The 24222-nt window shown below is 59.4% G+C and overlaps 1 protein-coding gene across 1 annotated transcript; it reads right to left on the bottom strand.

Moving 5' to 3' along the window:
- Positions 1 to 2126: 2126 nt before the first annotated feature.
- On the bottom strand, positions 2127 to 20492 carry DVL1 (dishevelled segment polarity protein 1). Its single transcript, XM_031961574.1, has 18 exons — positions 20438 to 20492; positions 19623 to 19751; positions 18632 to 18822; positions 18325 to 18447; positions 16903 to 17424; positions 16352 to 16572; positions 15590 to 16189; positions 15335 to 15375; positions 14843 to 14975; positions 14452 to 14545; positions 14163 to 14232; positions 13650 to 13723; positions 12941 to 13137; positions 12746 to 12851; positions 9248 to 9455; positions 7994 to 8161; positions 6679 to 6885; positions 2127 to 4175 (listed from the first exon to the last, which is right to left on the bottom strand). Exons 1-18 carry the CDS (start codon positions 20490 to 20492, stop codon positions 3772 to 3774), a joined length of 3543 nt encoding a protein of 1180 aa, XP_031817434.1. The 3' UTR covers positions 2127 to 3771.
- Between the last annotated feature and the right edge of the window lie 3730 nt (positions 20493 to 24222).

Below are 24222 nucleotides of genomic sequence, written 5' to 3'. Positions count from 1 at the left end.
TACTTAGTTTAACGCCATCAAACATGGAAGAAAGGAAGGAAAAGAAGAAGGAAGGCAGGAAGGAAGGAAGGCAGGAAGGAAAAGAGGAAGAAATGAAGGAAGGAAGGAAAAGAGGAAGAAAGGAAGGAAAAGAGGAAGGAAGGAAGGAAGGAAGGAAGGAAGGAAAAGAGGAAGGAAGGAAGGAAAAGAGGAAGGAAGGAAGAAGGAAGGAAGAAGGAAAAGGAAGGAAGGAAAGAATAGAAAGGAAGAAGGAAGGAAGAAAGGAAGGAAGGAAGGAAGGAAAGAAGAAAAGAAAGGAAGGAAGGAAGGAAAGAAGGAAGGAAGGAAGGAAGGAAGGAAAAGAGGAAGAAATGAAGGAAGGAAGGAAAAGAGGAAGAAATGAAGGAAGGAAGGAAAAGAGGAAGGAAGGAAGGAAGGAAGGAAGGAAGGAAGGAAGGAAGGAAGGAAGGAAGAAAGGAAAGAAGGAAGGAAGGAAGGAAAAGAGGAAGAAATGAAGGAAGGAAGGAAAAGAGGAAGAAAGGAAGGAAGGAAGGAAAAGAGGAAGGAAGGAAGGAAGGAAAAGAGGAAGAAAGGAAGGAAGGAAGGAAGGAAGGAAGGAAGGAAGGAAGGAAAAGAGGAAGGAAGGAAGGAAGGAAAAGAGGAAGGAAGGAAGGAAGGAAGGAAGGAAGGAAGGAAGGAAGGAAGGAAAGAAGGGAGGAGGGAGGGAGACCCTTGTTCTCTCCTTAGAAAACTCACACTCTATTAGTAAGTGGTGGGGAAAAGTAAAGACATGGGCACAGAGAAATTTAATAGAATTAGATGCTAGAAGTCCCAGGATTCACAGGCTTAGGCCTGATGAGAGAGCACTTCTGGCTAATAGGGGGAGGAGGTATTGAATTAGGACGAGCTTCCCTGAAGGTTATGACCCAAAAGAAGGGGGTTAATCCAGTTTAGCCGGAGTGCAGGAGATCTGGGGCCCCTAAGATTATCCCAGAGATTATCCAGCCCAACTTCTTCATTCAGATCATATATATAACCTATGGCCATGAAGGTCATATAGACACTGAAGCCCATGTGGTTGTGACTTGCCCGAGATCACACAGCTAGCAAGCCACAAAGGTGGGGTTTGAACCCGGGTTCTTTGTTGCTAAGGTCAGCCCTCTTTCCCCCACATATGTGCTGGAAGTCCACCTAGAGCCAGTTTGTTGTATGTGGTTTAACTCTCACCCCCAGGTCAGCTCCAGGCTCTGCTCTCTCTTCATCCCTAGCAGTAGATAGGAGCTCGGGAAAGACAGGCTCATCCTAGCATTGGCCTAAGCCATACAGAGAATTATGGATCATCTACTCCCATTACTACCACCCTTTTTGCCCTCCTCCAGAATAGAAAGGGAGGCAACTGGGAACTCTGGAGAAAGGAGGGGACCTTAGGGGCTCAAACCCTTTAGGTCGTAGCCAGGAAGCCTGGGGTAGAGAGGACCCTGACTTACAAGTGTTTCTGGTCTCACATGAGCCTTAGCCCTGATTTGGGATTATATGAGGGTCACGGACGGCCCAGGGATAAGACAGGAGTCGGAGAGCCAGGGGTGCAGACACAGTTACAGGTGCAGGAGATGGAGCCCCACGGACAGCAGCTCTCCCGGATGGAAAATGAGCACCTTCAAGTGAGAGGTTCGCTTTCATGATTAGAATGAGACTTTTCAGCACCATGGACAACACTCCGTAGGGACCAGGGGCTTCCTCCAACCTAGGAACAAAGGAAGCCCCCTAAAAGGTAGCAATTAGGAAGACATCCGGGTCTGGAAGCAGCTAGGTGGTACAGTGGCTAGAGCCCTGGGCCTGGAGTTAGGTAGGCCTGAGTTCAAATGTGGCCCCAGACACTTAAGTTGTGTGATCCTCAGCAAGGGTCACCCTGTTCGCCTCAGTTTCTCCATTTGTAAAAAATGAGCCAGAGAAGGAAGCTGTGTGACCCTTGGGTCACCCTCTTCGCCTCGGTTTCTCCATTTGTAAAAAATGAGCCGGAGAAGGACTCCAGTTATCTTTGCCGAGAAAACCCCAAACTGCTGAAACGATGGACCAACGATAACGAGCAAATCTGGAAAATCTTCCCAAAAAGCTCCATGGAAAAGAAAAGACAGGAGACCAAGGGATCACATAAAATTAAAAGCTTTTTTTTTTTTTTTAAGTGTTTAAAATAGCATTTACACGGAAGCGGCATTTACACGGATGCAGCTATATATTAACTATACAGACACTTGGGCTTTGATACAGTATCTACAGAATCGAATCCTGTGGAAGCGAGACACTGGACAGGAAGCGGTGGGTTCCACACGAGCCGAGGCCCCCTGGGACGGGCACACCTGAGGCCAGGTGAGGGGGCCGGGCCGGACACACCTGGAAACAGACGGGGGGGAGGGGCACTGCGGAGACAAGAGCCGGGGGGAGGGGCGTGCATTATTTCTTCGCCTTTGTCCCCGCCCCCTACACTTCGGTACCTACGCAGGCCCGCGTGGTTTCTGCCAATCACTGCTTAGAGTAACGTTGCCCTTGAAAAACAAACCATGCTCATTCCGTTAGATGCAAACAAAGCAAACAGGAAGGCGGGCCGGCCGGAGTCCCCTCCGTTCTCGGCCTGGCCCCCGCCGCCCCCTGCTCTCCTCTCCACCTCACGGGCCGGGGCTGGGGGAGCCGGGGCAAACTCGGCCAGCTACGGGAGGGGACCCGCCGCGGGGACCGGGGAGGGGGACCCGCCCTCAAGGCCTGGTGCAATAAATAAATAAATAAGACAGCACTGTTAGGGCTCCCCCAAACCACCGGGGGCGGGAGTGGGGATGATTTACTCCCAGATTCAGATCTGGAGAAGGGGGGGGAGCCGAAACTTTCCTCCCACCACTGCCCGCCCCCCCCCCCATCGCCGCCGGCCGTGCCGCAGCGGGGCAGGGGACCTCTCAGCTGGGACACCCAGGGGACAAGAGAACAAGGGCGAGAAGAGAGCCGAGGCGCGTCCGGGCCGAGGGGAGGGGCTCAGGGCGGGGGGGCGGAGCTCCCCAGACGGGGCGGGACGTACTTCTCACTGCGGACAAGACACCCCAGGCTTGGACGGACGTCTCCAGGTCACCCTCCCCCCGGGCCGGGAGCATCATCATCCCGCTCCCCTCAGGGGCGGCCGTTAGAGACACGCAGGGATGAGCCTTTCCCAGCTCCCGAGCCCGCCCCCAAACACCCCGATCGGACCGGGCTGGAGCCCGGGTCACCCACAGGCCTGGGGCCGGAGCCTGGGCCACCTGGGGTCTCTGCCTCTGGCTTCGGCCGAGCTAGCTCAGCCCTCCGGGAACGGCCCGTGGCCCGCTGCCAGCTCGAGGGGAGGGGCCAGAACCCTAGCCCCGAGTCCCACCCACCCCGGGAGCTCTCTCCTACCCCTCAGGCGCGCGGATGGGGCACTGAGACCCCCAGGAAAGGAGCCCCCGGCCCGTGACTGCTGGGGCCGCTCGCGCCGGGTCCCTCCCGCGGCCGGCTGCGGGCTCCGGCCCGGCCTGAGAGACAGGAAGGGGAAGAGGATTGGGAGCTGGTGGGAATCCGAGGCCCACCCGCCGCGGCTGCTGACTGGGTGCTGTCCTCTGGGCACTGAGGGGGGCTCTAGGGAGCAAGCCTGCTGAAGGGGGGATTTGGCACTTCCCCCTCCAAGGCGGGGCTGAGGGGGCTCGGCCGTTATTGTCCTTTTCACCAAAGCCTTCGAATCCTCCTCCAAAGACGTGGCCCCGGGTGGGGGAGGGAGGTCTGAAGGCACTTTCTCCCTTACATGATGTCCACGAAGAACTCGCAGGGGTTGCCCATGGCCTTCTGGAAGGACTGGCGGCTGCCAGTGAGCTCGGGGGGCACCGCGGCCAGCTCGCGCACAGGTGGGCCCCCGGGGGGGCCGCTGAGCGTGGTCAGCGCCCTGGTGCCCGCCTTGGGCAGGGGGTGCAGTGGGGGCAGCCCGGGGGCACCGGTGGAGAGCTGGCTCCGGGGGCTGCTGCCCCGGCTGAGCTGGCTGGGCGGACGCTCCCGCCGGCCCCCGCTGCCCGCCGCACTGCGCACCGTGTGCTCCGACTCACTGCTGCCCCCACTGCCCCCGGCCCCTGTCCGGCGCTCCTTCTCCCGCCCCAGTGCCCGCCGGCTGCTCTCGCTGGCGCTCCTGTTCGAGCCGCTGCTCCTGCTTCCTACAGGGACAGAGGAGGGAGGGAGAGTGGTACATCAAGGCTGGTCCTGCACCCGACGGTTATGGCGCCCACCATGGGGCAGGGGAGAGCCATGCAGAGACACCACAGCCCCGTGACCCCTCCCTCAGCAGCCACAGCAGATTGGGGGGGGAGGGGGACAGGAAACATGCAAACCCAGCAAAGGCATGAAATGGGGGGGGGGGGGAGGAGGGAGGGCTCCACCGGACAGTGATCGCCAAAGTAGACTCAGTGACCTTGCCAACCCTCCCCCCGCAGGCCCTCTGTCCCACGACACTCGGTCTGGCCAGCGGTCAGGGCTTCCCGGCACTGTGTGAGGACGGGGGTTCTCAGTTCTGCCAATGGGAAATGGGCACCAAGTGGGGGAACAACGCCCCCGCACCCAGCAGGAAGGGCCCTCCCACATCCTGTGCGGCTGGAGAGACCCCCTCACAGGAGCAATGGGCCTGTGGGCCGAGGGCCCTCCCTGGGCAGCTCCGGTGGCACCTGAGAACACCACCTCGGAGCCGGCCTCGCCACGGTGCCTCTGCCGGGGGCAGCACGGGCATCTCGGGGGCATGCCATGGCGCCGACCCCATCCACAGGCTTACCCGTCCCCCAGAGGCATCCCCTCCGCTAGGAGTCCTTCAGTCTAATGCTTGCTCAGCACAAAACAAGGGAATAATACCAAGTTATACATTAGCAAGCGCTGCGTCCCCGCCAGGGCCCAGGCAGAGCCAGCGCCGGGCCCCCCGGAGGCCTCCCCCCTAGTGCTCTGGGACACGGTGCGTGGCTCCTCAGCCGGCAGACTTCCTTGGTCAGCCCCACCTTCCGCCAACCGAGTGGCTCAGGGCCGGGGTTACTGAGAGGCAACCTGTGCCCTGGACACACCCATGGGCGGCCGCGCTGAGGGCTAGCAGACAGGTCCTCCCACCGACATTTTACGGCTGAGGAAACAGGATGGGAGACCCAGCTGAGCCAGAGGGGGGAGTGGCGGAGCTGGGGGCAGAACCTGGGTTCTGGTTCCTGAATCAATGATCTTTTGCACTCAGGCCTCGGGCAGTGCGCTCGGGGCCTCCAAGACAAGCTGGGGGATACATGGGACACCCTCCCCCTCTCCCTGGTGGCAGATCCAGACACCCCCACGTCTGAAGGATGTGCCCCCCCCCGGGGTAGATGCTGCCATCTGAGACTGCACCAGCCCCGCGCCAATGGCTCCACCGCCCTCCCCATCAGTCTCCAAATCCGTAAATCATCCTACAAAGCCCCCTCCTGGGGCAGCTAGTGGCACAGTGGGTAGAGCACCAGCCCTGACGTCAGGAGGGCCTGATATCAAATCTGGCCTCAGACACTTAGCACTTCCTGGCTGTGGGGCCCTGGGCAAGTCACTTAACCCCAATTGCCTCAGTAACAAAAAAAAAAAATGACAACAAAAGCCCCTGCTTCCCTTCCCCCACCGCCCTCCCAACGTGCTTCACTCTAGAACCCAAGTCCCCATCCCGGCCCTCGCCTCCTTCCTGCCCAGCACTTCGCCCTGCCCCCGCCTGGTCTGTCTCTGGTCCCTCCTGCGAAGGCCGGGGCTAAAACCTCCCCAACTCCTAGGCCCGGAAGGTCTCTCCTCCGCCCAGACTGAAAATCCCAGCAGGGAGCCAGTGACTATGGGGCCCGTGGCCGGGGCACCCAGGAAGGGAGCCAGCCCAACCACAGGTCTTGGAGTCTGGGGCAGGGGGGCTGCCCTCTGATGCCCGTGTAGACAAAGCGGGGCAGCACGGCCACTGGCCGCCAGCAAGACACAGATTCAAAACTAGCCTCTGCTGCTCACTCGCTATGGGACCCTGGGTAAGTCACACAACCTCAGCTTTAGTTCCTCATCTGTAAAATGGGTGGCATTACCCTCTCTGAAACCACTGACCCTCCTCCTATGGGGGGCCTGCTCCCCCATCCATTCCCTCCCCCTCGGCCACGGGCCCCCAAGCTGCCCCACCCCAGCTCACCCTCCTCGGGGAAGCCGGCCCTAATGGTGAGGGGCCCAAGGGGGGCCTGGCCCCGAATGCTCCCACTCCTCTCCCTGCTGATCTCTACCCCCCTCCAGGCCCCCCCCACCAGACACCACTGTCCCCGGGCCCCGACGTCCACAGGCCACGTCTCAGGGGGAAGGAGAGCCGGGGACCAGGGCTCAGGCCATGCTGCCCCTCCCGGCACCTCCACAGCACGGGGCTAGACACACAGAGGACTCGGAAACACTGGCTCGGCTGAGCTAGAAGCGCCCGGGCTGGGCTGGCTCTGGGTCACCCGGCTCCGGGGGCTACGTCCGAGGGGGGGGAGGGGGTGTCGCGGGCGGGGAGGCGGCCCCGCTGACACTCAGCCGAGGAAGCCCAGCCTTTAGGGAGCGCATGGGAGGGAGGTGCGGGACAGCAGCAGAAACAGGAGGGAGAAGCTGACGGCCAGGGCCTGGGGGAGCCCGGGAAGGCGCGGGGGGCTACGCGTCGGGCTCCGGGGGCCTCACCTTCGCTCTGCTGGCTCCCCGCGCTCCCGCTCCCGTAGCTGAAGCCCGGGTCCTGGTAGGCGGGGGGGAAGCCCGGGGGAGGCACAGGGTAGGGATAAGAGTACCCCTGCCCCACGGGCCACGGGGCCGCAGGGTGGGGGAGCGGGGCCAGCGTGTCCTGGTCCGAGGCTCCACCAGAACCGTTGTTGAGATTGAGTGCCGCCAGATCTGGGAAAGGAAGCAGAGAAGGGAAGGGGCTAGAATCGGGTCCCGCTCGGGGTGCTTGCATTTTGGGGCTGCCCCCGCTAGGGTGGGAGCCCCTAGAAGGCGGGGACCAGCTCCTGCCCTTCTCTGTAACCTCAGGGCTCACTATAGCGTCTGGCATACAGCAGGTGCTTAATGAGAGCTGCTGGCCAACTGACCCAACAGAGCGAGAAGAGTTCCTTCTCCTGGCCCAACCCCACCAGGGCAGGAGGCTCCTGGACATGGAGCACATTTGGGGTCACCCCCCCCAACTGCTACAGTCCTTTCTTCCCCACAATTTGAATCTCTCACCTGGAACAGAACAGAACAAAGAGCCCTAAGATGGGGTTCTGGGGGGGCTGGTTTAGCTTTGGTAGCTGCTGTGGGAGCGTTGCCCCCCCCCCCAGATCTATTTCCTTCTCTGGAGGACATGAGCAAAGGAGCTGCTCAGGGTGTCATGATGGGGGCTCTGTCCAGATCTGCTTCCTCTCAGAGTCCCAGTCTCCCCACATCACATCTCAAGGGCAGATTATCCCCCGGGGACCATGGCTGTACCCCTAGAAGGGGTGGGTCATCCCCGGGGACCACAGCTGTACCCCTAGAAGGGGCAGGTCATCCCCGGGGACCACAACTCTACTCTGAGCTTAAAGGCTTTCAGAGAAAAGGCCAAAGGTCCTCTCCCCCAAAAATAATAATGTGAAAATATAATTATTAAAGCTACAAACACACATAGGTACATGGTACCTTAAGATTTACAAAGCATTCCAAGTATTTCATCGATCTGGACCCCAAGCCCGGGAGGGAGTTGCTATTATCTCTATTTTAGGGACAAGCCAACTGAGGCGGGCAGCATTTACACAGCCTGCCCAGAGTTACACAGCTAGCAAATATCTGAGGCTACATTTGAATTTGGGTCTCTCTGACTCTAGGCCCAGAGCTCCATTTTACAAAGGGGGAAACTGAGGCAGGGGGCAGTCACTCGCCCAGAGCCCTGCAGCCAGATTCGGGCCTTCCTGAGCACTTCTCATACCCCTTCCCTCCCACCACCTCCCCCACCCACGCCTGCCCTCGCCGGGCCCTGGCCCATGCTTACTGCTGCACAGGTCACCAAAGACGTAATAGCACTGCTCGGAGAAGGTGATCTTGTTCACGGTGTGCCTCAGGTAGCCGTGTTTCAGCATGCTGCTGGCGTACTTGCGGGCCTCCCGGCGGTCTTTGAAGCCCTCCACGTGTGTGTAAAGCCAGTCCACCACATCTGCCCCTGTAAAAGGAAAGGCGGAAGATGGAGGCAGGGGGCGTTGTCAGGGACCTTCTCTGCCCTCTGACGTGACTCCTGCCACCCAGAGCCCTCCAGCACAGTCAGGTCTCACCAGCAGGCAACACAGACAAGCAAGTTGGATGGATGAATACTCATAGTAACAATAATGACGGTAATAATAATTCAGTTTCTGAAGCAAGTCAAGCGCTCTCCCATAACCTCACCCCTTGGACCCACAAGGAATTCTTATTATCCCCATCTAACAGATGACAAAACTGAAACCCAGGAAAGGAAGGTTACTTTCTCAGGCTGCACCACTCATAACCAAACTGGAAATCAGACCCAGGTCTCTCGCCTGCAAGTGCAGTCCTTTCTCCTCGCTGGCCTTGGGCCAAGGTCTGGGCTGTTCTTTTCTCCAAATCTGAACACACACCCCGTAACGGCCAGCCCTGTCAGCTCGGCAGCCACAATCTCGGAGCCATTCCCTTCACTCTATTCACAGACGTATCATCCAGTTCAAATTCTCCACATCTGCCCCCGCCTCCAGCCTCCTCTCAAAAGGGCTTTTCCTAAAGTGCAACCCTGACCAAACCCATTCTACTGCCACCCCCCCAAAATCCAAGTCCTCTGCTATTTAAAACCCCTTCATAAAACCTACAGCTTCCCTCCCCAGGGCAGCTCATGATTACCCTTTCCTGCAGTTTCCCCACCTGCCAGAAGCCCCACATTTTGGCTCTTGTGGCCTACTTGCCGCTCCCTGCACACATCCTTCTATCTCCTCCCTCCACGCCTTTGTCCAATCTCTTCCCCATTCCCTCCTCCTCCCTTTTACCTCAGAGAAGACCTAGATCTCTCTCAAAGCTCAGCTCAAGGGCCGTCTCAGCCGATTCAGATCCCAGAGTTCCTAGGACCTTCCCTTGGAAATTACTTTGCAAGTGCTTAATAAACATTGTGAGTTGAACCCAGATTTCCAGCCCAGCTCCCCACTCGCAGGATTCCAGCCCCTCAGAGCAGGGATGGGTTCTCCCCCCTTCTCTTCCCCACAGCCATGTCCAGTTTCCCCCGGGCCCTGGGCGAGAGCTGACTCACCGATGACCGCGTTTGAGATAGTGATTTTCAGCCACATCCGGTCCCGTATCTCAAGGCCCGAGTCCGGAAGCTGCATGACTTTCACGATGGCCCCCATGTCACTCTTCACAGTCAGGGGAGATTCCTCGAGTTCTGAAAGGGAGACACATCCCCTGCGTCCCTCAGCCTGGATGGGCCGGGAGGGAGGAGCCCATTCTTCCTGCCCCACCTTCCCACGTCACCGGCCCTCACCGGCAGTGGGCCACATGCTGGGACCTCTGCCGCGGCCTCCAATTCCAGTTCTCCCCAGAAACATTTGGATATTTCCACCCCCTCCCCCCAGGTCACAAATGGAGCTAGGGTTTGGACCGGGCCAATGTGAATGAACAATGCATCTCCCACACTCCTCCCTCGCCAGAAGGTGGGAACCCCATGGATGGGCCCTGCTGGATTTCAGTCCTCAAGGACAAAGGGGGATAGGTGCCTTGGGGACCGCTGGGTCCCAGCCCCAGGTTCTGTAGCCCAACAGCTGCCCGTGTAGACGCTGACTTATTCTCTCAGGCCTCTGGCTCCTGCCCACCTACACCCCTTTCTTAGACAAGGCCCTTCAGGGGGTAGGATGAAGCTCCTTTTGCTCCCTCCCTCCCACCCCCCAAAGCCCCCGTGGGGCCCCCAGGCTTCCGGCCCACCCTCCTCCATAAGCTTGCTCTGGTCAAGTTAGTCTTGTTAGTCGGGGAAGTGGGGGAAAGCAAGGACAGGCCAGCCCACCAGGGGCATCCCATCCCCTGATGCTGCCTTATTCCTGAGCATCCCCGACCCCCCTGCCTCCCCCCAACTTGTTCAGGCCCAGCTGAATGGAGGTGGAACCTCAAAGGTTAAACTCTGGTCCCCCCAACAAACACATAAGCATCTCCATGGAGACCCAAGCACACGGGCTGCTGGGGGCAGGGTAAGCTTGCGTGTCAGACCAGGTGCATGCGTGTCCATGTAACTGCTGTGCAAACGTGCACACTTGTGGAGGGAGTGTGGGATCCTGTGTGCACAGGAGTGAATGCAAGAGAGCTCGCAGGCAGGAGTGTGGGCGGGCAGACAGGCCTAGGTGCACGTGTGTGTATAGGCAGGTATGTGAGCACGTAGATTGAGAACACAGGTACCTACAGATATGTGCACACCTGGATGTACAGGTGTGAGTGCGGTATGTGTGTGAGCCTGTGTGCATGTGCAAAGGCAGGTGTGTGAGCCTGGGTGTGAATACATGTGCATGGGCAGGTGTGCAAGCCTGTGTGCATGTGCAAAGGCAGATATGTGAGCCTGGGTGTGTATACGTGCGCATGGGCAAGTGTGCAAGCCTAGGTGTGCACATATGTGCGTGGGCAGGTGGGCAAGCTTCAGTGCACATATGCCTATATGTGCCTGTATATATGATCCTGGATGTACATGTGCATGTGTATGTGTGTAGGCAGGTGTATGGATCTAAGTACACAAGTGTGCATGTGTGCAAGCAGGTATGTTAGCCTGGATGTACATAGACAGGTGTGCAAGTCTTGGTGTGCATGTGTGTCTGTAGGCAGTTGTGCAAGCCTGAGTGTGCATGTATATGCAAGTAGGTGGGTATGCAAGTGTGTATGCAAGCCTGGGTGTGCATTCTGTGTGCAAGCAGGTGTGCATTTCTATCTGAGGCAGGTGTGCGAGCCTGGGTGTGCATGTGTGTGTAAGCCTGGGTGTGCATTTTGTCTGCAAACAGGTGTGCAAGCCTGGTTGTGTGCATTTCTGTCTAAAGGCAGGTGTGCAAGCCTAGGTATGCATGTGTGTATGCAGATAAGTGTGCAAGCTTGGGTTCACATGTGTGCAGTTGGGTTGCAAGCCTGGGTATGCATGTGTATGTGCAAGCCTGGGTGTGCCTGTGTCTGCAGGCAGGTGGGTGTGCAAGCCTAGATGCGCATGTATCTGCAGGCAGGTGAGCGTGCAAGCCTGCGTCTGCATGTGTCTGCAGGCAGGTGGGTGTGCAAGTGTGCATGCAAGCCTGGGTATGCGTGTGTGTGTGCAAGCCTGCGTGTGCATGTGTCTGCAGGCAGGTGGGTGTGCAAGTGTGCATGCAAGCCTGGGTATGCATGTGTGTGTGTGCAAGCCTGAGTGTGCATGTGTCTGCAGGTAGGTGTACAAGCCTACACGTACAAGGTGTACGTGTGCACGTATGTGTGGACAAGTGTTCAAGCTTGTGTGCACATATGTGCATGTGTGCAGGTGGGTGTGCAAGCCTGGGTGTGCATGTGTGCAGACAAAATTATGCAAAACTTAAGAATTGCACATATATGTACATGTAAGGTGTGAGAGCCATGGTGTGCATATTAGTAGTATGCAAAACAGGTGTGCAACATGCTACGTCCAATCCCAACACCATAGGCTGGGCTCCAATTCGGGAGCCGTCTACTCGAGCCAGCTCTGCCTAGGCGTCTGAGCCGCCACCACTCTGCATCAAGAATAAACTTATTGGTAAGGAGCTGGTAGACATGATGGAGTACTCATGGAGAACTCAAATACCGTAGCGAAACACCCCGTTCCCGTCAAGCGCGCCCGTGTCACGAGAAATCCTGGCAGATCGATAGGCACTTTCCAGTCCCAACTATAGTGGTACCCCAGGCAGGAGAGGAACAGGAAAAGACACAGACAGAAGGACAGACAGATGGGAGGAGGAAGACGGAATGGACAGACAGACAGATGGGGGGAAGATAAATGGACAGATGGGAGGGAGAGGATGGAATGGAGAGACAGATGGACAGATGGGAGGGGGAAGATGAAGCGGACAGACAGACGGACAGGGAGTAAGAGAAGGATAGATGGGGGAGACCAACAGTCACACCAGGAGTGACAGACAGGCGAGAAGGGGCAAGAGGGAATGAGAGGCAGAGAGTGTGGAGAACACAGAGAAAGTGGGAGGAGCGTGATAAGGGGGTGAGTGGGCAGGGGACAGACACACGAGAGGCAGACATGGACAGGTTATGTGGGAGGGATGGGAAAGAGATGGGAAAGGGGCAAAAGAGAAAGAATTAGGCCGGCATCGATCCCAGATCCCAGAGAATCCCAGAAATCTCCCTCTCTCCTTCCCCGTGGCTCCCCTGGGGAGGAGCCGGCAGCACCCACCAAACGTTTCTTAGAACAAACCAGAACCGCCGAGCCCGGCCTTCAAAGCCGCTGCCACAGCACTCCTCGGCCTGGCTCTGGCCTCCACACTGGGGCTCTGACCCTGCTTTCCAGACTCCCCTTACTCCTTCAGGAAGTCTTCCCTGCTTAGCACCCAGCACCCCCCCGGGGGGGGGGGGAGTTCCCCCAGCCCTGCAGCTCCTCTGAGGAGAGGCCATGGCTCTTTTCCTGAGAAAGGCTGGGCTCCCTCTGGCCCCCATTGTACAGCAGGAGGAGGGTTGGATTTGGATCTGGGGGAGGGAGCTAAGGAGTGACATGACAATCACCCTGGAAGCAGGGGTGGGCCAGCGGCCCAGCGAGGTCCCCCCGACTTCAAGCGGAGGAGGAAGAGATGAGACCTAGAAGGCAGCACTTACCCCGAGGGATGGTGAAGTAGCTCCTGGGCGTGGGGTCCCAGCACTTGGCCACCGTGAGGCTGATGGGTCTGAAGGGGAGGCAGACAGGTCACGGCCTCCTACACAGCCAGGGCCGCCCTCCCCTTGGTCCCTCCCCCTGTAGACCCCAACCACTCACCCGGGCTTGGAGACGATCTCTCTCAGCACTCGCACGGCGTCATCATTGCTCATATTCTCAAAATTGACGTCATTCACCTGGGAGGGGAGAGGTGCCATCGAGGGGGTGGGCAGAGCACCCAACGGGTGCGGTCCCAGCCGTTCTTCCCATTTCCTGGCTCTTCTGGGATTATCGGGGCTTGGACCCTGGCCAAGTCCCTGCCCTCAGTTTTCTCCTCTGTAGGATGGAACCAGCTGGCTTCCCAGGTCCCCGGCGACCCCACGGCCACCATTCTCTCTCTGTTGCTCCTTTCCCTTCTTTCCCGTCTCTTTCCCACCCTCCCCCTCCACCTGTCCATGTCTGTCTCTCGGTGTGTCTGTCCCCGGCCATCTCAGCCCCTCCTCTCCCTGGTTTCTGCCCTTGCAGCCTGGAAGGCTCCCCCTCCTTATCTCTACCTCAAGACAGGGACTATTCATGCCTTTCTTGGGAGCTTCAGCCCTTAGCCTAGTGCCCGGGACACAGTAGGCACTTAATAAATGCTTGCTGATTGACTGGTGGGTGCCGAGTCTTGGTGCCCCAGGATGGCCGGGAGTCACGTGAGCAACACTGCTCCTGGTCTGGTCACCGCCGGAGGTCAGCTGGGAGGGAGGGGGGAAGGTCCAGTCCGGCGCCCACCTGAAGGTCCCTGCCCGACTGCGCCGCCGTGGCCACCGCCTCTTCATGATGGAGCCGAGCGTAGGAGCAATCGCCTCGGCCGGCTGTTTCCACCCCTATCGATGCTGATGCCCAGAAAGTTGTACTTCTCTGGAGGAGGGGGGAAAGGGAGCAGGGGCTGAGCGGGGGCCACCCGGTATAGCCCCGGCCCGGAGCCCCCGGCCTGGGCTTCGCTGACTGCCTGGGAGAAATGGGGGCTGCAAACGGAGAGTGGGCTTTGTCTGGTGTCCCGGAGCCTGGGGGATACGGAGGGGACCCCTTCTTGCCTCCTTCAACCAAGCAGGTACTAGGGAAGCAGGTGGGCAGGGGAGCACAGAGGGGGCTGAAGGCCACAGGGGAGAAGCCCGTTGGGGGTGCCGGGCGTCCCTCAGAGAGCAAGGAGCCCCAGCTTTGGGGACAACATGGGGATGGGAATGGAAGTCCTCAGGGACTGAGAACCTACTGCGTGCCCCTCCCGAGGAGGGTCGGGCAGGAGAGGGTGGGCACCCCTGGGGGCGGGCGGGCTGAAGCGCCACCCATTCTGCCTTACCCATGTTGAGGGTGACCGTGATGATGTTCAGAGACATGGTAGAGTCCGTGATGCTACTGAATGAGGAAGACTATGGGAACAGGAGGGAGGATGGTGAGCAGGGACCCCGTGCCCTCAGCCACATGGCCCCCTCCATGCCTCCTGGCCCCCTCCATGCCCTTGGCCTACTCCGCACTGCCCAGCCCCCTCCATGCTGCCTGACTCCCTCCATGCCTCCTAGACCCTCTGTACCGCCCAGCCCCCTCCGCACCCCCTGGCCCCCCCCACACTCCCTCCTTGGTTTCCATACCCGGTCAATCTGGCGCATCCTTTGCTTTCTCCTCCGACGCTTGTGCTTCCGGATGAGCCGCGAGGAGGTGCTCTGCTCAGTGGAGCTGCTCAACCTGAGGACCGCGGAGTTCTGTGAGTGTGCCCCAGCCCCCCCAGAGCCGGGGACCCCCAGACCTCAGGGGACATTCCCATCTGAGCCGGGGGCCCCCAGACCTCAGAGGGCACCCACAAGCACTCCCTGCGGTTGGGCTACAGCTCCCTCCCTTCCACTCCTGACTCAGACTCAGGATCGTTTCTTCTCCGGGACCCCCGGATGCTGAGTCCCCTCCAGACCCGAGTGGCGCAGCCCAAAGCCCCCTCCCCCCAGAGCCCGCCCCCAATCCCAGCCGCGAGGGTGGGCCCGGGCGCACCTGCTGGTGTCTTCGTCCTCCGAGTCGATGAAGCTGCTGGACTCCAGCTCGCTGCTCAGCACGGTGGAGGCGCTGTCGTAGGTGCCGGGCTCGCGGCGGCGCTCCAGTTTGGGGTGCCCGTTGATGCGAGGGGCTGCAGCGGGGCAGGGAGGGAGAGGGGGCTGATACCGGCGGCCGCCCCGGGGGCTTCCTCCCGATGGCGGCGACTGCGCCAGGACCCACTGGACTGGACCCTGCCTCTGACCCTCGAAGACTGAGCTGGGCTTCAAGCAGACCCCCACATGGGGCGGACTCCTCCGCCAGCACAGGGCCCTCCCCGAGGCAGCCAGCGCATCGGGCATCCCAGCACTTCTGTGACGGGACAGCCTCTGCGCCTCCTCGGGGAAGCCCTGCCACAGCCCGTAGCCCGGGGCCGGGGAGCTCAGAGCCGGGGACGGCGCTGACCCCTAATGGGAGGGGGGCTCCCACCCCAGCGGGCCCCGGCAGGCTCACCATCCTCGTGGGTTCCTCCCGTTCCACACACAGCCGGGTGGCTGGACCACGACTCAGACCGGGTTCATGGTTCAGCCCATCCCATGCTAAGGAAGTGCTGGGGCTGTGGGAGGCCTGAGCCACGCACAGACGCCTGAGCCCCCGGGGCCCTCCTTCCTCCAGGGACAAGCCGTGGCCCAGGAACAGCGGGAAAGCAGGGGGGGGGGGGGGGGGGGGGAGGGAGGCAGCCTGCCTGCCCCAAGTGTCCGGCCCCACCCGCAGGCCGTCCCCTGGAGCCGCAGCGCCGAGGGTGGGAACCTCCGGGGGCTGGTGCGAGGGGGGAGGGGGGCCCTGGTGACCATCGGACTGGCCGCCCAAATCCCGCATGGGGAGGGGTTGGACTTCGGGCCCTCGGGCCCCTCAACTGTGAAATGGACGGGATGGCCTCTGAGAGCCCCAAGAGCCCATGAAACGGGGAAACTGGCTCCAGGGGCCCGGCCAGGAGAGGGCGGCATAGACCAGGGCCTGAGATCCAAGCCCCCCAAGGTTCTTAGACCTGGGCCCGGGCCAGGAGGGCAGGGGCCAGTATCTGAGATCCGGGCCCCCAAGGCCAGTACAGAACCCTCATGGGCCTGGGCCCGCCGAGGGGGAGACCAGGACCTAAGATCCAGGCCCCCAAGGCCCTTTATGGAACTATAGGCCTGGCTAGCACAGGGCAGTGTAGACCAGGACCTGGGATCCAGGCCCCCAAGGCCTCTCATAGAGGTTTGGGCCCGGCCAGCAGAGGGCGGTGTAGGCCAGTATCTGAGATCTGGGCCCCCAAGGCCTCTCATAGATCTCTGGGCCCGGCCAGCAGAGGGCAGTGTAGGCCAGTATCTGAGATCCAGGCCCCCAAGGCCCTCTCATGGAGGTTTGGGCCCCCCAGAGGGCATGTAGGCCTATCTGAGTCCAGGCCCCAAGGCCCTCATGGAGTCCAGCCCGCCAGCAGGGGCCAAGACAAAGATCTGAGATCCAGGCCCCCAAGGCCAGTACAGAGACCTCTCATGGAGCTCTGGGCCGGCCAGCAGAGGGTGGCATAGACCAGGGCCTGAGATCCAGGCCCCAAGGCCCCCATGGGGTTTGGGCCCGGCCAGCAGGGGCAGGAGGCAATCTGAGATCTGGGCCCCAAGGCCCCCATAGATCTCTGGGCCCCCACAGAGGACAGTGAGGCCAGCCCAGATCCGGGCCCCCCAAGGCCAAACAGAGACCCTCATGGAGCTCTGGGGTTAAAAGGGCGAAACCAGGGACCTAAGATCCAGGCCCCCAAGGCCCTTTATGGAACTATAGGCCTGGCTAGCACAGGGCAGGGAAAGGCCGGGATCCAGGCCCCAAGGCCTCCTCATGGAGGTTTGGGCCCGCCAGCAGAGGGCTGTGGAGTTTAGATCTGGCCCCCAAGGCCTCCATAGATCTTGGGCCCGCCAGGAGGGGTGGGCCATATCAGGACCAGGCCCCCAAGGCCCTCTCATGGAGGTTTGGGCCCAGCCAGCAGAGGGCAGTGTAGGCCACTATCTGAGATCCAGGCCCCCAAGGCCTCTCATGGAGCTCCGAGCCCGGCCAGCAGAGGGCGGCATAGACAAAGATCTGAGATCCAGGCCCCCAAGGCCAGTACAGAGACCTCTCATGGAGCTCTGGGCCGGCCAGCAGAGGGTGGCATAGACCAGGGCCTGAGATCCAGGCCCCCAAGGCCCTCTCATGGAGGTTTGGGCCCGGCCAAGGAGGGTGGGGCCGGGATTAGACTCCCCAAGGCCTCTCATGGAGCTCTGGGCCCGCCAGAGGGGGGTGTAAAATCTGGGATCCACCCCAAGGCCTCTCATAGATCTCTGGGGCCGCAGAGACAGTGGCCAAATATCTGGATCCAGGCCCCGGCCAGTCAGACCCTCATGGAGGGGGCCCGCCAGAGGGCAGGAGACAAAGATCTGAGATCCGGGCCCCCAAGGCCTCTCATGGAGCTCCGAGCCCGGCCAGCAGAGGGCGGCGTAGACAAAGATCTGAGATCCGGGCCCCCAAGGCCAGTACAGAGGCCTCTCATGGAGCTCTGGGCCCGGCCAGCAGAGGGCGGCGTAGACCAGGACCTAAGATCCAGGCCCCCAAGGCCCTTTATGGAACTATAGGCCTGGCTAGCACAGGGCAGTGTAGACCAGGACCTGGGATCCAGGCCCCCAAGGCCCTCTCATGGAGGTTTGGGCCCGGCCAGCAGAGGGCAGTGTAGGCCAGTATCTGAGATCTGGGCCCCCAAGGCCTCTCATGGAGCTCCGGGCCCGGCCAGCAGAGGGCAGTGTAGGCCACTATCTGAGATCCAGGCCCCCAAGGCCTCTCATGGACTACCCGGAGAGGGGGTTGACAACCTCCGGCCCCGGTCCCCAGGGCCGCACCTAAAGCCAAAAGAGCGGGAAAAGGGGGGTGGGGAGGAGGTGGGACCCAGGCCCGAGCCCTGTGTTGCCTGAAACTTTCCCCCAGCTTAGGAGGGAGTCGGGACGGATGAGACCTTGGGGGGAGGGTCCCCGCTAGAGCAGAGCCTTCTTGCCCAGCTCGGTCACCTCTGATCTGCTGAAAGGCGCCCAGTGCTTGGGGCCCCTCACGATCTGCTGCCCTGGGCAAAGGGCTCATCACCCCAGCCCAGACACCCTTCCCTTGGGTGGGGCCATCAGAGCAGCCTGGCGGTGCCCCCACGCTGTGGGCGGGGCCGCCCTCTCCTCGGCCAGGCCTGGTTTGTGGAACAGAACTAGGGGGGGGTCTCTTTGCCCCCCAGACTTCCCTGGGCAGACCCCATGGCCATGCGCCCCCCAAAGATCACCTCGTGGGCCGTCGGGCCCTTCCTTATCCCTGATCTTCACAGGAACAGAAACCCAGCGGCAAAGGCCTGGCAGGAGCCGGGAGGCGCTGGCACAGCCTCAGGGAGAGCCTCGCTGCGTCCTCAGCCCGGCCCCAACACCTCCCCGCCCTGGGCCCTTAAGAGACGGAGGGAGCCCTTACTGAAAGGAGGGTGGCCGGGAATCCCCAATGCCCCCGGTCCGTTCGATGGGCGGGGGCAGATCCGTGAGGCTTTCGGTGCACTGAGATCCAGCGTCGGAGTGGGAATTCTCCGCCAGGACCAGCTGCAGAGGAACAAGAAACTCAGACACCGTACAGCTGGTCCCTGCCCCTCCCCAATGGCCAGTCCCTGCCCCCCCCCGCAGCTCCCCTCCCCCGATTCAGCCCCACATGCCAGGGACGCCGCCCCCTGCCCCAAGGTCCCCAGGGTCGCTCTGCTCCTCCCTCCGGGCCCCGGGGCCCACTCACCCAGGAGACCACTCTTCCATTAAAACAGGGCAGCTTGGCGTTGTCGTCAGAAATCTCTTCCTTCACCACCCTGAGGAATAAAGGAACCGGTGAGATGGGAAACACCCCCAAGAAGCCCAGTCTGGGGCCCCGGCCCAACCCCGCGGCCCCCAGCCGGCCTGCCCTCCCCTGGGCATTTTCCCTGGCTGACCTTCAGGCCTCTTCCCCACTTCTGCCTCTAGGGCCCTCGGCAGCCTTCAGTCCCCCCTAAAATGGGGGGAGCCTTTCCCAACCCCCTGGGATTCATTGGCTTCCCTTAACTGATGAGACTTCCAGTTTCTCCAGGATAGAGGGGGCCTAGACACATGTTTGCATGCAGCGTGAGAGAGCAGGAGGCTGCCTGTTGGATTTCTCTGTATCCTCCATACTTTGCATAACCATGCATACAGTAGGCACTCAATAAATGCCAACACATCATCTGGCCAGTCAAGAATAGGCAAGACATTCTCCGACCTGGCCCCCCATGCCCCAGGGCTGTTCAGTGATTACTCCCCTCCATCCTGCTTGGGGACTTGGGTCCTTTCCCCCAGATGAGGACACCATATATTCAGCCTTCATCCCTCTCCAGCCCCACAGGACCAACCATCAGAGCCTTCCAGTTGGCTCTCTGTTGGTCTCTCAAACTCAACCCACCCAACCACAGCTCAGGATCTTTCCCCAAACCCTCCTCCTTGTTTCCACCCAGGTGCTACCCTCCTTCCAGTCCCCAGAGTTGCAGGGTCTCCCCTCACATCCAGTCCGTGCGTGTAAATCCAGCCTCTCTCCTGAGTGTCCCATTCACCACACTCCCCGGCCCCCGCCCTGGTGACCTTCTGATGAGACTATGACCTTCTTCTAGTCCTCCAGCTTCCCAGGCCATCCTCCACAGAGCTTGCCATGACCCTCGCTGGTTCCCTATGACCTCTGGGGTCAAAGACTGACTCCTTGGCCTGGCCCCGACCACTCTTCTCACCTGCCGCCATCTCTTCCCTTTCCCGCGCCAGCTCAGCCGAACCTCTGTCCCTCCATTCAGCCATCCACAGGGTCTTCCTCAAGTCCAGCCCTTCCCGGTCATCCCTCTGCTCAATACACCCTCTATCGCCTTCAGGATCGGAGGGAACAGCCTCTATCTGGCATTCAAAGCCTTCATAAGTCGGTCACTCTCCCTTTCCAGTCCTCCTCTGCCCTCTCATGTGTTCTTCCACAGACAAGACCCTCCATCTCCAGCCTCTGGATATTTTCCCCGGCGGGCTCTTCCCCATGCCTGCCATGTTCCCCCTCATCTCCTGCCCCGGCCTCCTCCAAGGCTCACCCCAACCTTCCCTTCTGAAGGAAGCCTTCACGCCGACCCTGCCCCCAGTGCCTCCCCCTACAGACAATTTCCCACTGAGCCGCCATAGATGTAGCTCGCACAGAGTTTGCGCCGTGTCTCCCGTGTGGACTGGGAGGGCAGCGACTGGCTCCTGCCTTTATATCCCCTCACTCAGCACCACGCCTGGCATGGAGTAGGAGCTTAATAAATGCTTGTTGACAGAAGCTGGCTTTTTCCTCGCTCCTCACCCATGGAGCTCCCTCTCCCAGCCCAAGCCTGGAATGCACTTCCTCCTCCCCTCGGCCTTCTGGGATCCTTCACTTTCTCCTCTCAGCCCTTCCGTGAGGCGCCTTTGGATCCTCCTCACCACAGCCTAGGAAAATTGTTTTCCATTTTTTCTTCGATTTTCATGTCTCGGTTCCCTACCGTAGTCCCGACCCAAGGAAGCTCGTTGGCTGGCCATACACCCTACGTACGCTTGAGCCCCTCGCCATCAGGGAGCCCACTACTTCCCAAGGCAGCCGGTCCCATGCTGGGACAGCTCTAACGCTTCCAAAGTCTTCCCTGATTTCTCTACAACCTCCCCCCAATATTCCTGGTCCTGCCCTCTGCGGGCAAGTCAAACCAGTCTAATCCCCGTTCCTTGTGCCAGCCCCACCGACGCCTTTCTCCTCTCCTGCACCGAGCCTTCTCATCTCCCATCGCTCAACCCATCAGCACCGAGCCAAGTTCCTGATCTGGGGAGCCCCGCTCTGGATGCTCCCCATTTTGTCATGCTCTTCCTAAATTGGAAGACAGTCGTGACTTCCCTAGAACGGAACGTTACACGTCTCCAGTGAGACAGCCTAGAAGGGATGCCCTCTGCTTCTTGGCTCTTCCTAAAATCCTCAGATCTAGGACGTGGCAACAATTCGCCCATCCTCGTTCGTTCGTTTGCTCGGCAGGCCTTCTCAGAGCATGAAATCACATGGCAGGCCCTCACTGTGTCAGGGACGGACAGATGGCGCAGTGGAAAGAGCGCCAAGTGTAGAGTCAGAAAGACTCATCTTCCCCCAGTCTCACAGCTTACTGGTTGTGTGATCCTGAGTAAGTCACTTAACCCGTCTGCCTCAGTTTCCTCATCTGCAAAATGAGCTAGACAAGGACATGGCAAACCACTAGTACCTGGGGGGAGGGGGGTGCCGGCTTATTGCGGGAATGTGTGAATCCCCAGAAATGACCAACTCTGGGGAGGGGTCTTTCCCTCAGACCTGGGTCACTCCCCCAGAAGGTGACCAGCTTCTCTACTGCTACTGGCATGTGGAACAATAGCTGGACTATGGCCCCTCAGCAGGGAAGGGGGCCACCAGATTGCTAACCACCACTTACTGGTGCTTCTTTCTCAAAGCCTCTCTCTGTCTGACGCCGCTGTCTCAGGGCAGAAAGGAACCCGGGGCTACACAGTCCAACATATGTGCAGAGGGCCGGGACTCTGGAGAAGATACTTGAAACAAGGATACTTACAACAAGGTGTTAACTCCGTGGGATTGATGAGATAACAGTTCTCTAATTCACATATGCTTAGAACTTAGCAGGGTGATATCATGGTTCTCTAGTTCACACATGCTCAGTGTGCTGTAATGGTATAACAGGGTATTTAAGGGCTGAGAGGACTGGGGACACAGTCAGAGAGAACAGACTGAAGGAGACAATAAAGACTTTGGACTCCATTCCTGACCATCCTCCTGGTGACCATCCTGCTGAGACCACGGCCCGAGGAAGGTCCCCCAGAGAGCCAGCCTGGACGTTACCCATGTATGAAAGGGATATCCCTCTACCATCTGCCAGCATCAGCCTTCTCCCCACTGCTCCGGCCCTCTGGGGCCAAGCAGAAAAAACTAATCCAACACTGGGGAGCCTAAGCCGTGCTGTGGCCACAACAGACACCCCTAAGAGGAAGCAGGTCTCCATCGCCTGACAGAGCGAAGGTCCCAGGATCCAGGAGCCCCCATTTCTGGACACAACCAATATGGCAAGTGGGTTTGCCTGACGACGAATAGTGAAAGGTCTCGTTTTTCTTCCCCCTCTCCCATAATATGTGTTGTGGGGAGGAGAAAAAGATTGAGAATTGGAAATTTTTCAGTAATAAAAACAAAATCGAACAGGAAGGCAGTTAGCAAGCCTCCCCCTCTGGTCACTGTGGAGCCTTCCGGGGCTACAGGGCCTGGGCAAAGGGCTTTTCACCATCCTCTCCACCTCTGGACACACTCCAGTGGCACATTTGGGAACCTGCCCAGAAGCAAGCCCCCCCATCCTGCAGAGGTCAACAGAGAGCAGAGGGGCTCATTCCTCTCCCAGGGATCTCTTCTACCAAGCCCCCGAACCTGGGACCTTTGTCTCTGCCCGTTCAGCTTTTAGTGCACAATCCTGCTCCATTTAGCTCTAGGAAGGCTGGAATTGTTTTACGTTCTGTGCCTTGCCTTCACTTCCTCACTCTGAATCCAGCCCAAGACTGTCTTCTTGAGCTACAAATTACACCAAGCATCAGCGCAGACTCGTGCACTCCCGCCCCACATTTCCTTTGGACCGCCAACAAGCTGGCTGGCTTCCGGGAAGGTGATTTTTTGCACCCACATATAAAACTTGACATTTGTAGCCCAGTTGCCCGGCCCAAAGTAAGTGCTTATAAATACTGAGGGATAGATTCCACTTCATCTCATCCAACTTAGCCCAACGTGACGGTTTGGGGGATTCTGATGCTGGGTTTAATCATCCCTCCCAGCCTTGTGCTGGCTGGGGATGAACGAGGCCTTTCTCAAATCACTCAGAAAAATAAAACCAGTGGATCTGGCCCATTTCCCTGGGGATTCTTGCTTTGGAGGGAGCATCAAACAACAAAGTACTGACTGATCTGAGGGTCTGGTCATTCAATCAGGATCAAATCCACCCATGCAAGTACAAAGAGACATATGTCTCCACCACATCCTCAAGAATAGCATGAGATGGAGCAGTAGGTAGACATAGAGCACCAGCCCTGAAGCCAGGAGGTCCTGAGTTCAAATCTGGTCTCAGACACTTAACACTTTCTGGCTGTGTGATCCCTGGGCAAGTCATTTAACCCCAATTACCTCAGGGTGGGGGGAGAGGGAGGGAAGGGGAGGAAAGAATAGCATAAGATGCTTTTCTCAGATCTGCTCTGCTCAAATCTGTGAAAATTCTATTCCCCCACTTCCCAGCATCCTGGGATCCCTCTCTCTTCAATCTCCTTTCCTTCCTGAGATTTTTTTCTCTTCTGTTGTCCCCTTTCCAGAGGATACTTTGCTCTTGACAGTACGGAGGTGTTGCTTTCCTCCCATTCACCTTTTCTTCTAGGAGGGGGAGCGGCCCAAACCTTGAACTTGACCACAGCTGATCTATGAACACTGCAGGAACAGAGCTTTCTCAGCCAAGTCCATGGTCAGAAATCAGGAGAGCTGCTCACCCAACCCAGACAGACACACTGACCCGCATGGACAGATGGCCACACAGCAGCTTGGTCACCAGCTCGCTGACCCTGGTCCGGCTCCAGAACCCTGAAACTCCAGGGCGCCCCCTCCCTGAGAAGTCTCGATCCGTGTGTGTGGAGGGGCCCAAGAGGCTGATACTACAACACTGCGGGGTCATGGTGCATAAAGGGCCGGAGGGGCCGCGCCTCCCCCTCCCCCGTCTTCCACAGAAGGGCAGTCACAGCTGGGCCTTCCTGCCCAGGCCCGGACCCAGCACCCCCCGGGCCTGCCAGCAGAAGGAGTGTGCCGACACCATGTGACTGGGTAACTCAATCCCTGTCTTTCCTCCCAGATTGTAACTACCCCCAGCCCTGAGCAAACTCCCAGTCCCAGAATCACTCGAAAAGGGGCTGGGGATCGACGATCACCCACCATGTCCCAGACTGCCTCCTGTTCCGAGGGCAAAGCACCCTCTCACCCTCTGGGAATGCCCCAGCCAGGAAAGGGGGCAAAGCAGACAAAGTGCCTCTCCCCCCCTTTCGTTTCTCTCTGTCTCTGTCTCTGTCTCTCACAGACCTGGGAGACGGATCCCAGAACACCCTGCCTCCATCCCCAGGCAGCAGTACCCCCCAGACAGAGGGCACAGACGTGGCAAACTCGGGCGCTTGCAGAGCCTCTCGCCTGCTCTCCCCCGGATCTGCACAAGAGCACGGCCGTGGCTCGTGCTAATATCATCCCTAAGAGGAACAAATGAGCAAACTGAGGCTACAGGAGCCTCCTGGGCTCTCCCCCACACC

Source organism: Sarcophilus harrisii, chromosome 3, assembly GCF_902635505.1.
Source record: "Sarcophilus harrisii chromosome 3, mSarHar1.11, whole genome shotgun sequence".
Lineage (NCBI taxonomy): Eukaryota > Metazoa > Chordata > Mammalia > Dasyuromorphia > Dasyuridae > Sarcophilus > Sarcophilus harrisii.
Note: the sequence above shows the minus strand (reverse complement) of the source record. Positions and strands in the feature narration are given on the sequence as shown.

Bases quoted from the DNA above. Each gene is read 5' to 3' on its own strand.
- DVL1 (XM_031961574.1), bottom strand. From the start codon at position 20,492: ATGGGACCGGCTGCCTTGGGAAGTAGTGGGCTCCCTGATGGCGAGGGG. The intron at 17,425-18,324 runs TAAGGGCTCCCT...CCTGGATCTTAG, and splicing joins CCCGGCCACCCTCCTTTCAG to GTCCTGGTCTACGCCGCCCT. The intron at 13,724-14,162 runs GTAAGGCAGAAT...CCCCTCCTCCAG, and splicing joins CACGGTCACCCTCAACATGG to AGAAGTACAACTTTCTGGGC.